The following is a 15,880-nucleotide window of genomic DNA, read 5'->3' as shown; positions in this document are numbered from 1 at the left end:
ACAATAAATTATAAGGACAGTGCATGTTAAAAGTGTGATACATCAATGGGAAATTAAGAGACTAGTAGGTTTTTTTAGGGAAAGATCTTTTTCAAATGTAAACAAACTTTGTATTTTCTTGTGTTGCATTTGTATTTTTCTGGTTATTTTTTACTGAGTATCTGATATGATTGTGAGAGTTTGATACAACTAGATTCTTTTTCTAAAAGCTGTAGATTGTTTTAAAGTTAGTAGTAAACTAGAGACTTAGTAAATGGTATTAGTAACTTTAAAATGTGCATCTTTAAAGTTTTTAAATATATATATTCAATGAATCTTATATTTTCATGTTTTTATACTTAAATTTATGTATTTTTAAATACATGTTTCATTTTTTTTTTTCTGATTGTCTTACAGGAAGTGCCACAATCATTTTCTACAACCACATTAAATGACACAGAGGGAAATAATATGAAGACTAATATACAGAGAAACAAAATGCCAGTAGAAGAACTTGGTAAGATTTCTGAACATAAAACCATCACTAAAGGAACACCAAATAAGGAAGACAAGGCAGGGAGCTGTTCTGAGAGTTGTTTGAGTGCTGAGGACAAGTCCAACAATGAGTCCCAAGGCTCTCATCCTGAGTCCAGCTCTGATCCCTCCAATCCTGAAACATTGCATGCAAAGGCAACTGATTCAGTTCCACAAGGTTCTGAAGAAAACAAGGTCAAAAGAACACCCTGCATGTATGGGGCAAACTGCTACAGGTAAAATGAAATTACAGATAGCATATAATTCCATCATTTCAGTAGCATGTAGCTATGAAGGTAATATGCTATAGTGTATTAAAAGCCTAATAAAACCCATTGGCCTAAAGATTAGAAGCTTTATCATGTTTTTGCTGGCTTGCACTTTCTCAGTATACATTCCAGCAAATCCTGCTAGAGGCTTTTAGGATGTAGTGGGGAATTAAATGTTCTGTATGTAGCCATGCTGATTAATACAGTGATCTGAAGTGGGGAATCCAGACTGGAAAATTTAATCACTCAGACCTAAATACCTGCTTACTTAATGTCTTATTTAGATACTAGAAAGATGGCTCCATAAATAGTTGTATACAGTATAAGTATCAAGAGAATTTTAGGTTGTGTTTAGCCATCTTTTTATACTTGTGCATTTTCCTTTACATTTTTCTAATGGGCTTTTGAATCACCATAAGGTAAGACAAATGAATGTGCATTTCCTAGATTAAGTGATTGCTCCTATACTTACTTCATTTGATTACATTGTACTATATTTTCTAATTCTGTATTTTCTGAATTCAAACTTAATCCTTTAGTTTTAGGCTATAATTTATCTATAATGTTTATGCTTACATGTTTATAATTATACAGCCATATTTCAGACGTACATCTTTGTCATTACAACTTGTTAAACTAAATATCTTACTGCTACGTTACAGTAGTTAGTTGTCTTCTATTCAGTAGTGTATTTATATTGCGTACTCTGTTAATTTCATATTCATATTATCTCTTTAAAATGCATTGCTATTTTAGCACTTGAATAACCGTATTTTTCAACTTCAGTGGTTATAGTTTATGCATTTTTTCACAATTTTGTCTGTTCATAATGACCTTAGTGCCACCTACTGAACCTAATGTGTAAACTTACAGAACTTATATAAAACTTATGTTATTTTAGATTTTTAAAAAGTTCTGTTGGATATTTATATTAGTTCACTAGAGCCACCACAACAAAATACCTCAAACAAAATACCTCATGTTTAAGATGGCTTAAACATTAGAAGTTTACTATCTTGTTTGGAGGCTGGCAGTAAGGATCAAGGTATGGGCAGATTTGGTTTCTCCTGAGGCCTCTCTCCTTGGTTTACAGATGACTGCCTTCTTGCTGTGTCCTCACGTAATCTTTTCTCTGTGCATGCACATCCCTGGGGCCTCTTCCTCAACTTATAAGGACACTAGCCATATTGGATTAAGACCTTACCCTTATAATCTTAAGTAATGTGAATTATCTCTTTAAAGGCCCTATTTCTTTATATATTCACATTAGGGCTTAGAACTTTATTGAGAATTTTACAGGGACACAACTTAGTCTATAACAGTAGTCAACACTGGCATTTGTCTTTGTTAAAGGTGATCAAATGCCTTATTAAGGTCATAATGAATTCATAGTTCATGATAATACATGTTAGTTTTAATCAGTCATAGCTTATGAATAGTTATTTTAATTTTTCTCTAATTTGGATATGTATAATTCATACCTAAGAAATATTTACCATTAAAATCTTGAAAACAAAATGTTTACATTTGGGGAGAAGGTAACATATATTGAGTTCTGTTATATATGTACGTCATAACAATCATTTAAAGATATCTTTTCTCTAACCTCAGTGCCAGTTTTAGTTCATGCTATGGTCTCTGGGACAGGCAAATAATCTCCTACATCTCTACACTCTTCCTCAAGTTCATATTTCTCATTGTTGCCTAAGTGATCTGGCTAAAAAAATTAAAACAAAGATAAACAGAAGAGAAGGAAGAGAAATAATATTACTCTCTTGTACAGAATCTTTCAGCAGCTGAAATCTCTGGGTTTCTTAACATAGTCCAGAAGGCCCTGACCCCCTGTAATTCTTTAGGTGCACCATTGCTGGTTTATCTTCTGGACATGCTGTTTTCTTTTTCTCACTCCTGTCCTGCTTAAAGACCCTGTACCCATTCAACTCCTTTTTGAGTCCTTTTCTGATAAGCCCAATCTTCCCCAAATTGCTCATCCTCTATTCTATGCATTTTTTTTCCTCATACAGTTTCTAATATTAGATCTAATATTTAATATCTAGCCATTGATTTCTAATTATTTATTTACATGTTCTGTGTCTCCTAAAAGAAAATTATTGCTCAAGGGTAGTTATAGTCAGTCCCTTGATGTCATGCACCCAAATCTGTACAGGCTCTTCAAATTAAACGTCTCTAAAGCAGTTACGTCTTTTCAATCCTGTGTTAAATAAAATAACAACAAAATAAAAGCATAGACATTCAGGAGGGAAAAAATGAGCATAAATATAAATGAATATGGACTATAAAGCAATGATATAGTTTGTATACAATATATGAAAGCACAAAAGTGGGGAGTAAAGCAAGCAAAATTTGACTACTGTAGATATGTTATATAAGTAGAATCATTTGCTGTTTTGTGACTGGCTTATTTCACTTAGCATGATGTCCTCATGGTACACCCATGTTGTAGCACATGTTAGAATTTCCTTTAAATCCTGATGTAGTCTGTGTATCTTTACTTTTGTTGCCTTTGCATTTGGCAAGAAATTTTTGCCAAATCCAGTGTCGTGAAGCTTCACCCCTTTTATAAAGTGTACAATTTTATATTTTAGGTCTTTGATACATTTTGAGTTAATTTTGTATATGGTATAAGGGAATGGTCCAAACTTCATACTTTTCCTTGTGAAAATCCAGCTTTCCCAGTACTAGTTATTGAAAAGACTGTTGTTCTCCCATGGAATTGTCTTGGCACCTTTGTTGAAAATCCTTTGACCATGTATATGAGAGTTTATTTCTGGGTTCTCTATTCTCTTCCATTTTTTCTATGTGCCTTTCTTTATGCCAGTCCCATACTGTTTTGATAACTATAGTTTTATAAGAAGTTTTGAAATCAGGAAGTATGAGACCTTCAACTTCATTGTATTTGAAGGTTGTTTTGATTATTAAGGGTCCCTTGAGATTCCATATGAATTTTAGGATGGATTTTTCTATTTCTGCAAAAAATGCCATTGGTATTTTGATAGGCTTTGCATGAAATCTATAGATTGCTTTGTGTAGCATTGATATCTTAACAATATTAAGTCTTCCATTCCATGAGCAGGAAATGTCTTTCTGTTTGTGTCTTGTTTAATAGAAATTAAAACAGTATACAAATCTCTCACCTCCTTAAGTTTATTCCTAAAAACATATTTTAAATGTATTATAAATGGAGTTATTTTCTTAATTTACTTTTGGGATTGTCCATTATGAGTATATAGAAATACAACTGTTTTTGTGTGTTGATTTTATATCCTGTAACTTTGCTGAATTAGCTCATTACTTTTAACAGGTTTTTTTGGTAGAATTTTTAGGGTTTTCTACATGGGTAGAAAATGCATACACACACACACCCCAACAGTGGACTGTTCATGGCACTATTATTTATAAAAGGCAATAACTGGAGTTAACCTAAAAGTCTATCATTTATATACTGCACAAATCATAGCAGCTTCATACAGTGGATGTTACACAGTGAAGAAAATATATTGCTACATGCAACAATATAGAGTTAACAATACTACACAAACGTAAACAGTCATTCTCAAAGAAGTACATACTATATTTTTCCACTTCAATTCAAGAACACACAAAACTAATATGTTGTTTTATAAGACCACTTCTCAAAGTGTAGTCCAGAGACCCCTGAGGGTCCCAGGCCCCAAAATGCTTTAGGAAATCTGTTAGTTCAAAACCATTTTCATAATAATACTGAGACTTCTGTGCTTGTGTGCCTTCTTCACTCTCACTCTCTCACTCACAAGTGTACAATAGTTTCCCAGAAGGTACATGATCTGTGCTATTGTTAATGACTGTATGCAGAAGCAGATGGGAGAATCAAGGTGCCCTCTGTTAAGCCAGACATTAAAGAAATTTCCAAAGTATAAAACAATATCTCCACAAATTTTTTTTGGAAGATAGAGTTATTTATGTTCAGACATGTTATTTATGATAATACATAAGAGGTTTATTGTTAGTTTAAAATAAATATACTTTTATAATTTCTCATTTTTAATTTCTAATAGGGTAAATAATCTGCATAAACGAAAGGTCTGTCTGGAGTTTTAGTAATTTTTCCCTGAGACCAAAAAAGTTTGACCAACACTGTTTTAGATGACAGGATAGTAGTTACCCTTGGATAGTAAAATGGGTTTAATGAATGGAAGGCGATATAGAGGGACCTCTAGAAAGTTGGTAATTTTCTGTATTTTATCTTGACAGAAGGTGCATGGGTATGTTCACTTTTAGTCTTTACTTAATGCTGTGTAGGCTTGTAATATTTATATTATATATATATATATTCTACATAAAATAGTGTTTGTAAATTGTCCATGACATTCTTGACTTACCACATGTCACCAGAAATTTATTTTGCTGCCATGAGAGTTCTTACTGACTAGATGTCAAGAGTTTTGTTTTTAACAGTTGATTCACTGTCTGGAATAATCAGATGTATATTGCTTGGTTTCCTGCTATATTCTATTATTTTTTCTAGAAAATCTAGTATAGCCTACTATTTTTTCTGACAATATATTTGCCACCCTCATAGGAAGAATCCTGTCCATTTTCAACACTTCAGCCACCCTGATGATAGTGATTATGGATGTGTACCAGTCATGTGTCAAGATGAGGTTGATGACAGGCCTGAATGTCCATATGGATCATCTTGTTATAGGTATGTAAACCTGAAAAGTTTGCTTATACTTCATCTCTGTTAATCAGGAGGGAGGAACTGCAGGCAGCTTCTCATCTCAAGCCTTTAACTTTTACTTTTAAACTTCTGTAGATAATAGGTATTCATTTTGTTAATAGGTAGGATTACAGCATTTATTTTAGATAATTCTAAGTTGTTGAAGTTATTAACCTCATAAGTACCTGAAATTATTCCTCATTTCTAACTTTTTAAAATGCAAACCAGATCATTTAAAAGCTGTCAATGCTACCCATCATACACTCTTTCCAGAATCGTTAGTGTGACATAATTCACATTCTGTGACATTATCTCTGTCTACTTTCAATTCCTACTGCTCCACCATTCTTCCCCACACATGAAACTAAGTCCTACAAGAAAAGTAGAGTACCTGTCCTCTCTCCTTCCATAGCATCTTGTGCCCACCTGTATCATACAGAGTAAAATTTATCTCATTAGACTGTGTTGTTTCTTTACTGGAATGGCTTCCAGACAGTAAGTTTCTTTTCAGTAAGGATTCTTTTATCCTTATATCTGCAATTTTGTTTAATGAATGAACAAATTTGAAATCAAATTACTGAAGAAAGAAGTAATGATTCTAATCTCAGAGAGCTTTAAATCCAGACAGCTGTCTTTCTTAGATAATTTTGGAATACAGGTTACTGAAGCTACTGGCTTATTTGAAGTTGTTGCTGTTTCTATGATTGTGTTTTACAATAAAAAGGCAGAATAAACCTCTGAGGCTGGAAAGAAAAATAAAAAACATATGCCTTATAATTTGAAAAATAAATGTTCCATTCCAGCAGAGCATCCTACAGATCAAAATAAGAGGATATTCTCATCAACTGTCAGTAAACTTGAAAATTTAGGATAAATGAGCAAATTCCTAGAAAATACGACTTTCAGAAAAGATATAAGAAAAAAAACTAATAATCTCTTAAGGTTAGAGAAGTTGAATATGTAATTAAAAGCCCTTTACTAAAGAAAATCTAAGTCTCTGTGGCTTCAGTGGCTGGTACTGCCACACATTTAAGAAAGAAACACTTAATTTTTATGCAAAAAAAGTAAAAGGGTGCCTATTCCCTAATCCATTTTGTGAGACCAGCATAACCTTGATACTAAAAACCTAGCAAGAATAATACAGCATGAAAAATTATAGGACAATTACTTTTGAACTCAGATGTAAATATCTTAAAAAATAAAAGCGGTTAGTTAAGTAAATTGAATAAGTTTTAAAAAGGAAAATATGACTAAATTGGGTTTATTCAAGGAATACATGTTTTGTTTAATATTAGTAAACAATGTAATTTGCCACATATCAGATTACGTAAAAAAATCATATAATCATTTCAATGGATGATTTAAAAAACTAACAAAATTTTTTCATTTATGTTGAAAACTCATTTCAAAATAGGAACAGAATGTAGCTTTAATATCTTACAGGGTATCTATAAAAAAAACAGCAAACATCATACTTAGAATAAGAGGTTAAAATTTTTATTTCCGATATCAGAAATGAGGCAAGAATGCCTATTCTAGTCAGCATTACACTGGTGATTCAAGGCAGTGAAGTAAGACTAGAAAAGGAAAATGGGTAAGGATTCAAAAGGAAGAAATGAAACTTTCATTGTTAGCAAATGGTATCATGTAGAGAGAAAATGCAAAATAATACCTGATTAATTTTAAGTATTAATACATGCTTAGCAAGGTTGTTGAATACAATACCACTATACAAGGTCAATTAATTTCTGTATTCTAGAACCATCCAATTAGAAAGTAAAAACTTCTAAAAGATTGTATTTGTAATAACATCAAAAAGTATCAAGTTCATAGGAATAAATCTAGTAAAAGGTGTGCAAACCTCTATGGAGAAAACTGTAAAAGTTTGATAATAAATTTTTTTTTATAAAAACCTAATTAGAAGGTCTGAAATGTACGCATTGGAAAACTCAATATTATTAAAATGCATTTTTCCCCAAACTGACTTGTATCCAAACTCATTCAGAATCACCATAGTTTTTGTGTAGAAATTTATGATGTGATTCTAAAACTTATATGGTTGTGCAAAGAGCCAAAAATAGCCAGGAGAACCTTAAATAATGAAAAATACATGGCAGGACTTGTTATAGAGTTTTAATAATTAAGGTAGTATAGTATGGACCCAAAGATAAAATAACAGGACCGGAACAGAATAGAGCCCAGAAACAAACTTGTGCATAAACAGATGACATATTGATGAAAAGGGGCATTGCAGGCATTGAGAAAGTATGGATTTTTTCAATTGATTTTATTGCAATAAGGGAATCTATCTTGAAAAAGAAAATTGTAGCCCTATTTCACATCATAGTAAAAAACTGAATTCCAGATGGATAAGAGAACTAAATGTGAAAAAAAGTAATAATTCTGCATTACCAAAGTTTTTTTAATAAAAAGGCATTTATTATATTTATTATACTTTTTTAAATATTTTAAAGATACATACAAAAGAATTATTTCATGATCTCAGAGCAGAAATTGTTTTCTAGAGCAATAAGTAACTAAGCAGTAACTAAGATAGAAAACATTTAATTATTTGACTACATTAAAATTAAGATTGTTTTATCCATCAGTAGGCACCATTAAGAGAGGGAAAATAAGCCACAGAGTGAGAAAAAATACTTGTAACCACATAGCTGACAGTAGGCTTATATCCAGAACATATAAAGAGGACTTACAAAATGCTATTGTTTTTATCTTAGTGACATGTACAGACTTTTTGCCCAAAAGGGAATCTAAATAGTGAATAAATATATTAAAAAGTACTCAGTATCATTATTAATCAGGGAAATTTCACACACATACATACAATAATTCCCATTTATTTACTTGTTCAACAAATGTTTTCTGAAAAATCATCAGAGGCCAGACTGATGAAACAATGCTGAGTGAGGTTACCGGTAGAACAAAGTATTTGTATCTGTCTATCTATATATTTTAGGACAAAGCCTTTCACAGCTCATCTCATAATTCATTGCACTATAGTTATATGCCTTTTTATTTTAAAAACTTTTTTAATGCAGAATTTTACACATATGCACAAGAGGGGACAATATGGAATAAGTTCCAATGAAGCTGTAACTCATTTTCAGCAATTGTCAAGTCTTAGCCAATAGTTTCATCTATACCCACAACCCCCTGCTCTCCCTGTAACTACTACCCCTAGATTATTTTGAAGCAAACCCTTGACATTATTGTTTAATCCCATTTATCCATAGGTATTTTATGGTATATCTGTAAGTGATAAACACTTACTAAAAACATAACTAGAACCCCATTATTAAATAAATTTTTACTATCATTCAGTATCCTGTCAGGCATCCTAATTCCCTTATATATATATATATTCATTTTTTTCATTTTGTTTCTTTGAACCAGATTCAATTAAGATCCACATATGGCAAAACATGGCCATGTTTCTTAAGTTATTTAATCAATGGGTTCCTTTTTGTATTTTTCCTTGCAATATATTTGTTAAAGAAAGCTGATCATTTGTTCTGAGGAGTATCCCTGGATTTTCCTGGTTGCATTACCAAATTGTCATTCACTATGTTCCCCTGTATTTCCTAATAATTGGTAGGTAGAGCTAGAGGTTTGATCAGATATCAGTTCTAAAAACTATAAACGTTGCCCTGTCCTATGAATATAGTGTCCTTTTCTATAAAAATACTTCTTGCTATAAAGTCTACTTTGTCTAATATTTACAAGTGGTTACAGATATGTTATTATTGATGTATAATTTAATTTCATAAAACATTTTTTAGAATTTAAATCATTGGAATTTATTGAGATTTGCTTTTGGCACAGCAAATGGTCTATTATTGTTGAACATACCATGTGCACTTATATATTCTGTGATTTGGGGGAGTAAAGTTCTGTAAGTGTCAATTTAGGCAGGTAGTTAACAGTGTTGTTCAGATTTTTATTATCTTTGTTGATTTTTTTTCTATAGTAGTTTTACTAGTTACTGTGAAAGGGTGTAAAAGTCTTCCCTGTAATTGTACGTTTGTCTATTTGTTCCTTTAATTCTGTCAGTTTTTCTTAATGCACCAATCGCAGTCTGTCTTCAGTGGAAAAGCCATGAAAATGGAAAACTCATTCAAAGCTGTTCTCCTTCCTTTGACTCCCCTCTCGTTTCTGCATGCTTTTGAGAGTCATTACTGCTTTATGCTTATTAGTTTTTATATTTTTAGCAGAATATAACTGTTACCTGTTGGAGGTTTGAGCCTGATAGATCTCCTCTGTCATTACTGGCAATAGAACTACTTTGTATGATACAATATAGCCACTCCAGCTTTCATTGGTTAGCATTTGTGTGATATCATTTTTCATCCTTTTACTTTCAACCTCTGTACTTATATTTGAAGCATGCCTCTTACAAATAGCATATAATTGGTTCATTGGCTTTATTTTTAATTCAATTTGATAGTCTCTGCCTTTTAGGTAGATTGCTTAGTCCAATTACATTTAATACAATTACTGATATATTTGAGTTTAATTTTGCCATTTTGCTATTTGTTTTCTGTTTGTCCCTTACATCTTTTGTTCCTTTATTCATCTTTTCCTTATTTCCTTTGGATTATTCAGGTGTCTTTCATTCCACTTTTTTCTCCTCCATTAACTTTTTAGTTATATATTCCTTTTTTCCCATAAATTTCATTAGATTTTAATAGGCATTGTTGGACTTACTAATGTCTACCTTACAGTTGGTATTTTTACCACTTCCCAAACAGTGCAATAATCTTTCATTACTTTAAGTCCATTTACTTCCTCTTCTGTATTTCTTTTTAACAATTGTCATTTTTCTTTTTACTACTGTCATGTATTTTTTAACTATTGTGGTATCTCTACATATTTTAACTTGTAAGGCATTGTTATTACCTTAACTTTTAAGCATCATGATTCTTTTATGTGTATTGACATATTTATCATTTTGCGTACCCTTCATTTTTTCCTAAAGTTTATCCTTTCATCTGAGATCATTTTCTTTTAGTCTAAAGAACTATTTTTGGCATGTCTTTGGTGAAAATCTACTGGAAAAGAATTCTTTCAGCTTTCATGTGTCTGAAAATGTCCTTATTTTTATTACTATTATTATTTTGATGGCTCTTTTCACTGGATGTAGAATTCTAGCTTGGCAAGTTTTATTTCCTTTCTTTAAAGAAAATTAAAAAATGCTTCTTGTTATAAAGCCTACTTTGTCTAATATTTACAAGTGGTTACAGATATGTTATTATTGATGTATAATTTAATTTCATAAAACATTTTTTAGAATTTTAATCTTTGGAATTTATTGAGATTTGCTTTTGGCCCAGCAGATGGTCTATTGTTGTTGAACATACCATGTGCACTTATATATTCTGTGATTTGGGGGAGTAAAGTTCTGTAAGTGTCAATTTGGGCAGGTAGTTAAAGATGTCATTCTTTTGACTCTTGAACCCATAGTTACTGTTGAAAGTCCCTAGTTTGGTTTATTGGTGCCTTGAAATTAATGTGCCTTTTCTCCAGCCACTTTTAAGAATTTTATTGTTGCTTTTACTTTCAACAGTTGAACTAACATGTGTCCAGGTATGAAATTCTGTTATCCTGTTTGGGGTTCACTGAACTTTTTGCAGGTTGATTGATGTTTTTGTTAGTTTGAGGAGATTCCCTAGCTGTTATCTCATCAGCTGTTGCTTCTTCCTCATTCTCTTTTCTCCTTGTACTCCAATTAAACATATATTAAATGTTTGGCCATGTCCCACATGTCAACAGTGCAAGGCTGTAAGGTTACTGTATCAGAATGGTAAAGTGTCCTCATTAGTTTGCTTAAAAGCAAGTTTTCACACAAGTGCATCAAACTTTTCCTATTGCCACAGGAAAAAAAATATGGAAGTCTCACAGATCATGACCCACAAAAATCAGCCAGAAGTTACTATATTTAGATGAATAAATATACACACACATACATACACACATATATTGTGATGAGCGTGTTTTTCATGGTTGACACACTTGGAAGAGAGATGAAATTTGTGAGCTAAAACATCTTTGCTTTTTATTTTTACAAATTTGCCTTCACAAAACATAAGAATTATTTTCAAATAAGAACAATTATTCTCTCAAGTGAAATATTAGGTTGATTTTTAATCTTTTGGTTTCTAGTCTTACCTTCTAATCCCTTGAATGTGTCTAGTCAGTTTCTCTTTTTGATATATTTTGGTGATCTCAAATGTTGAATAATACGTTAAATAGCCTTAAACTTACACTACATCAACTCCCTAAACTGACATGGTGTTATATTGTACTTCCAGGTATTATCATCTATAGTCAAAGTTTTTATCATTATAAAGCAAATATGAAAACACAAAACTGGACATATATGAGTATATTTCATTTTCAGCCCTTCCACCCCATGAATAAAATAGTAAAACATGAGTAAAACAGAAAAACAGATATGGGTCACATATTAAATACATACTATAGTACAAATAAAGATCTCGATAGCCCGTGTAATATAGGAGGTTGACGTTTAGAAAAGCATATTTAATTAATATATTTTATTGTTTTCTCCTGCCATTTTCTTTTTCCTCCATTAAAATGAAATGCATGCTAGGCATTATTAACTTTTTTTTCTGACATCATACTTTTTAAAACCTAACAAAATTAAATCAACTTGAAAAAATGATAATTTGAAAGAAACAGTTGATGTTGTCATTTTGAGTATCTTGCCAGTTTAACTGATTTATTCCTTTTGCACTATGCATTGCAGTCTCTCAGCAGACTTACTCAGTTTAATGCATTTGATTAGCTTAAGGTGCTTGTCTGAATTAGAACATTAGATACTTAATGTCTGTATAACCCAGTGATTGCAGTGCCTGCCTCTGACTCATTCACTTCCTCTAGTGAGTAATAGGATTTTATATAGTGCATTACTCCTCAGCTGTTTGTTAAATTAAGCACTAAACTTAGTGTATATATACACTAAGATGAATGGAATCCATCTTTAACTAGCTTAGTATAAATATAAAGTCAAACTCACATACATTACCTCAGGTTTATAAGGCTTAGGCAGGCTTATATTATGCAAATTAAAATTTTGGTGCCTTGACATTTTTCAGAAGCTAATGTCGTACTTTTTTTTTTAATTATAATACCTTCTAGAGAGGTGACATAAGGAAGTCAGTCAGTAATCAACTATGAGTACTCTCATCTTAATGAACCTGCAACATGATCTATATAGTGTGAAACAACAGTGTTTTGTCTCAAGTATAGTTCATTAAAAATATATATTTGATAGTAAGTAAATTCACTATTTTTTGTTATTTGCTGATCCAGATTTGATCCAGGAATTCATCTGTGAGCTAACATTCTTTGCTATTTCCTCTTTTATTTTTGAAAAGTGTTCCAACTTCTGCAGTATTGTTTTACTTGATCATATATGCAGGTATACAGTTCAGCCCAAAAGATACTGATTTTTAGAAGCCATCTGATAAAAAATAGGAACATGTGAGCTTAGTATAAATCCATATCATATTATTTGTGGCAAAATAAATAGGTTTTAATAAGGAAACACTAGTTGCCTTGTGCTTGAAATTCTCAGAATCAGTCATGGGAGGCTCTCAAATCACTTATTTACAGTTAAAAATAATTAAAGTTGTAGCATTTTAAACCTTTTTTATAGGACCTGCATATAGAGGAAGTAACCTATCATCATTTACCATGCTTACAGTTCCTTAATCTTACCTAAGAAAACAATCTTAGAAGAAAGTATCTTAGATTAACTGTTAATCACTTGCTGCACAGTTTAAATAAGATGTGGCTATAATTTTTTTAAAACTTCATTTAGAAATAGCTTTAACAATATCAATAATACTCATGTAGCCTTCATAAAATATACTGGGATGTCTTCTGTGGTTTTGTTTACCTTTCTTCTTTATTTGAATATGCATCCATTTCCATAATAATACATTTGTTTTTATTTGTTGTGTTTAGAGTTAATTGCACATATATAGGATTGTTCAGAATTCTTTTGCCAAAGATAATAAATTATAATGATTTTCAGTTAACAAATTGACTATGTTCTATTATTTTATGTTGGTTTACTCTTGTTATTTGCTAAGGACTGTATTTGTTAATTCTCCTTTTTCTCTTAAGTTTTGAGAGTTAGATATTTGGTAACAGGATTCATGTTTTTGCTTTAGGTTTTAAGGTAAGCATTGAATTGCAAAACTGCAAGATAAAGTTTTTGGAATGAAAACAAAAATATTGTATGATCACTTATTCATTGAGCAAATACTGTACATCTATTAGTAACATACTGGTTACTAATATAAGAAGCTGATGTTAAACAAACAGTACTCTAAGTTCATATAAAATTCTGAGTGTTAAGTCTTAGTATTAAGTTACCAAATCTTTGGAAATAAATAAAAATAAAACATATTACTCTGTTCTCATTACTGTTGCCTAGTTTATCTGTAGGTAGATCTTTATGATGGAGAGATAATGGGTTTTTTAGTCGCAGACTTAGCTCCTACAGAGGTTGGATCATCACTCTGGGGGCCTCCATTCAATAGTGGGGAAATCCAGAGCAGAGAGCTATTTATTCATAGTCATAAAGTCAGATTAGTTATATTCCTGACTGCTCTCCCCTAGCTGCCTTTGCTTCTTCTTTTCTTTCTCTCCGCCTGTAATTATTGCAGAACCACAGGGTTCATTTCTCTGATAACTTGTTTTCTATTCTGTTCTTACTCTCTAGGTGAGTTTTACTTCCTGATTCAGTTTAATGGCTTTAGACTCATTTGTTTAAATGTTTCTACTTGGTTGTAAAATAAGTAATTCAAACTTACCACATTTGAAACAGAACTCTTGATTTTTATTATGGAAATGACTTTTTCCAAAGTGTTCTCCACCTTTGTAAATGATGTAATCATTCACATAGTGTTTTGGCCCCAAACCAAGAAGCACCCTGATTCTTCTTTTTTTTTCACATCACTCATTCAATCCATCAGTAGTTCTTTCCTTTTCAACTTTTGCAATATATAGGAAACTGACCACTTCTTACTTCCTCTTCCTCTACCATCTTGGTCCACCATCATCTCTTACCTGAAATTCTGCAATAGCTTCTTAACTCCTATCCCTTTTTCTTGGCCTCTTGTAGGTCATTCTCCACACAGCAACAGAGAAATTCTCTAAAAATAAGTCAGATCATATTGTTTTCTTACTCAGAATCTTCCAACAGCTTCCCACAAAACTCTTTACTATAGCTTACTAGTTCTTCTCTGACTTCATTTCCTACAATATTCCTTCTCAGTTATTCCTGTTGAGCAATACAAATCTTTGTGTGTTTTTCCAAATACCCTAGCTTGTTTCCTACATCAGGACCTTAGCAAATTTAAAGACATTTCCTATTTCCTCTTCCTGGAGTGTTCTTCCTTCAGATAGGCATTTGTCATTCATATATCCATATTATTAAAATAAAAAATTTGGGGGAAGATGTATATTTTAAAATATAACAACTCATAGTACCCTGGTGTGGTTATGAATGTTTACTTCCTTGTTTAGAATGCAAAGATTACTGTTAATAATTAACAACAATGCAAAAAAAAAAAAAAGCCAGAAGGGATTTTGAAGCCTGTTAAATTATAAAAAATGCTGTTTGTCATTGAAAAAAGGTTGATATAAATCTTTTATGAATGAACTCTGAGTAAGTATTTCCATTCATTATTAGGAAAAAGTCCTGGATGAACTTTAGCATTTTCCTTGAAAGTTATTTCAAGTGCTTTAATGTCCTCAAAGAGCTGTACAGAATTACCACTTAGTCTTAACCCATGGTTATATGAAAAATACATTCTGTCTTGTTGTGATGTAACTGATTTTTGAAAATGGTATATACATAGGCAAATGTTAAAAAATATTCTATAAATGTGTGAAGTAGGGAGAAATACTCAACTGTAATAATTATAAGTATTGTTAAAGGCAAAATTCAGCTATTTACTACTGTTAATTGGCAAATGCTTATGCTGGCACATTGTTTCCAGACATTGGCTATCTTAAAGTAAAATTGATTTGTATTTCTATAAAAATAGCTGAAACCTGTTAAATGCTTAATAGCCTATAAATAATCTTATACACATTACTTCATTTAACTTTTGGAACAACCCTGTGTGAGGTAGGCAATATTACCCCTATGTTACAAATGAGGAAACAGCAACTTGGTTCACAGGAATCCCCCAGCCAGTAAACGGTGTAGTTTGAATTCAGTCTCAGCTCTTCTGATCCCAGAACTGGAGCCCCTTCCACAACATTCTGCTTGAACTTAAATTTAACAAGCCAGATGAGAACAAGTCCAGGACACAGTGTC

The 15,880-nt window shown here is 31.7% G+C and overlaps 1 protein-coding gene across 2 annotated transcripts in view; it reads left to right on the top strand.

Moving 5' to 3' along the window:
• The window catches only part of APLF (aprataxin and PNKP like factor), an 88,696-nt gene that overhangs the window by 51,207 nt on the left and 21,609 nt on the right, over positions 1-15,880 (top strand). For both annotated transcript variants that reach the window (XM_036908227.2, XM_057497127.1), the window contains exons 7-8: positions 397-749; positions 5,362-5,487. In XM_036908227.2, the coding sequence (XP_036764122.2) occupies positions 397-749; positions 5,362-5,487 (479 nt within the window). The remainder of the gene's footprint in view (positions 1-396; positions 750-5,361; positions 5,488-15,880) is intronic.

The sequence above is a fragment of the Manis pentadactyla genome, chromosome 2 (assembly GCF_030020395.1).
Source record: "Manis pentadactyla isolate mManPen7 chromosome 2, mManPen7.hap1, whole genome shotgun sequence".
NCBI lineage: Eukaryota > Metazoa > Chordata > Mammalia > Pholidota > Manidae > Manis > Manis pentadactyla.
This window is presented reverse-complemented; position numbering and strand designations above follow the sequence as displayed.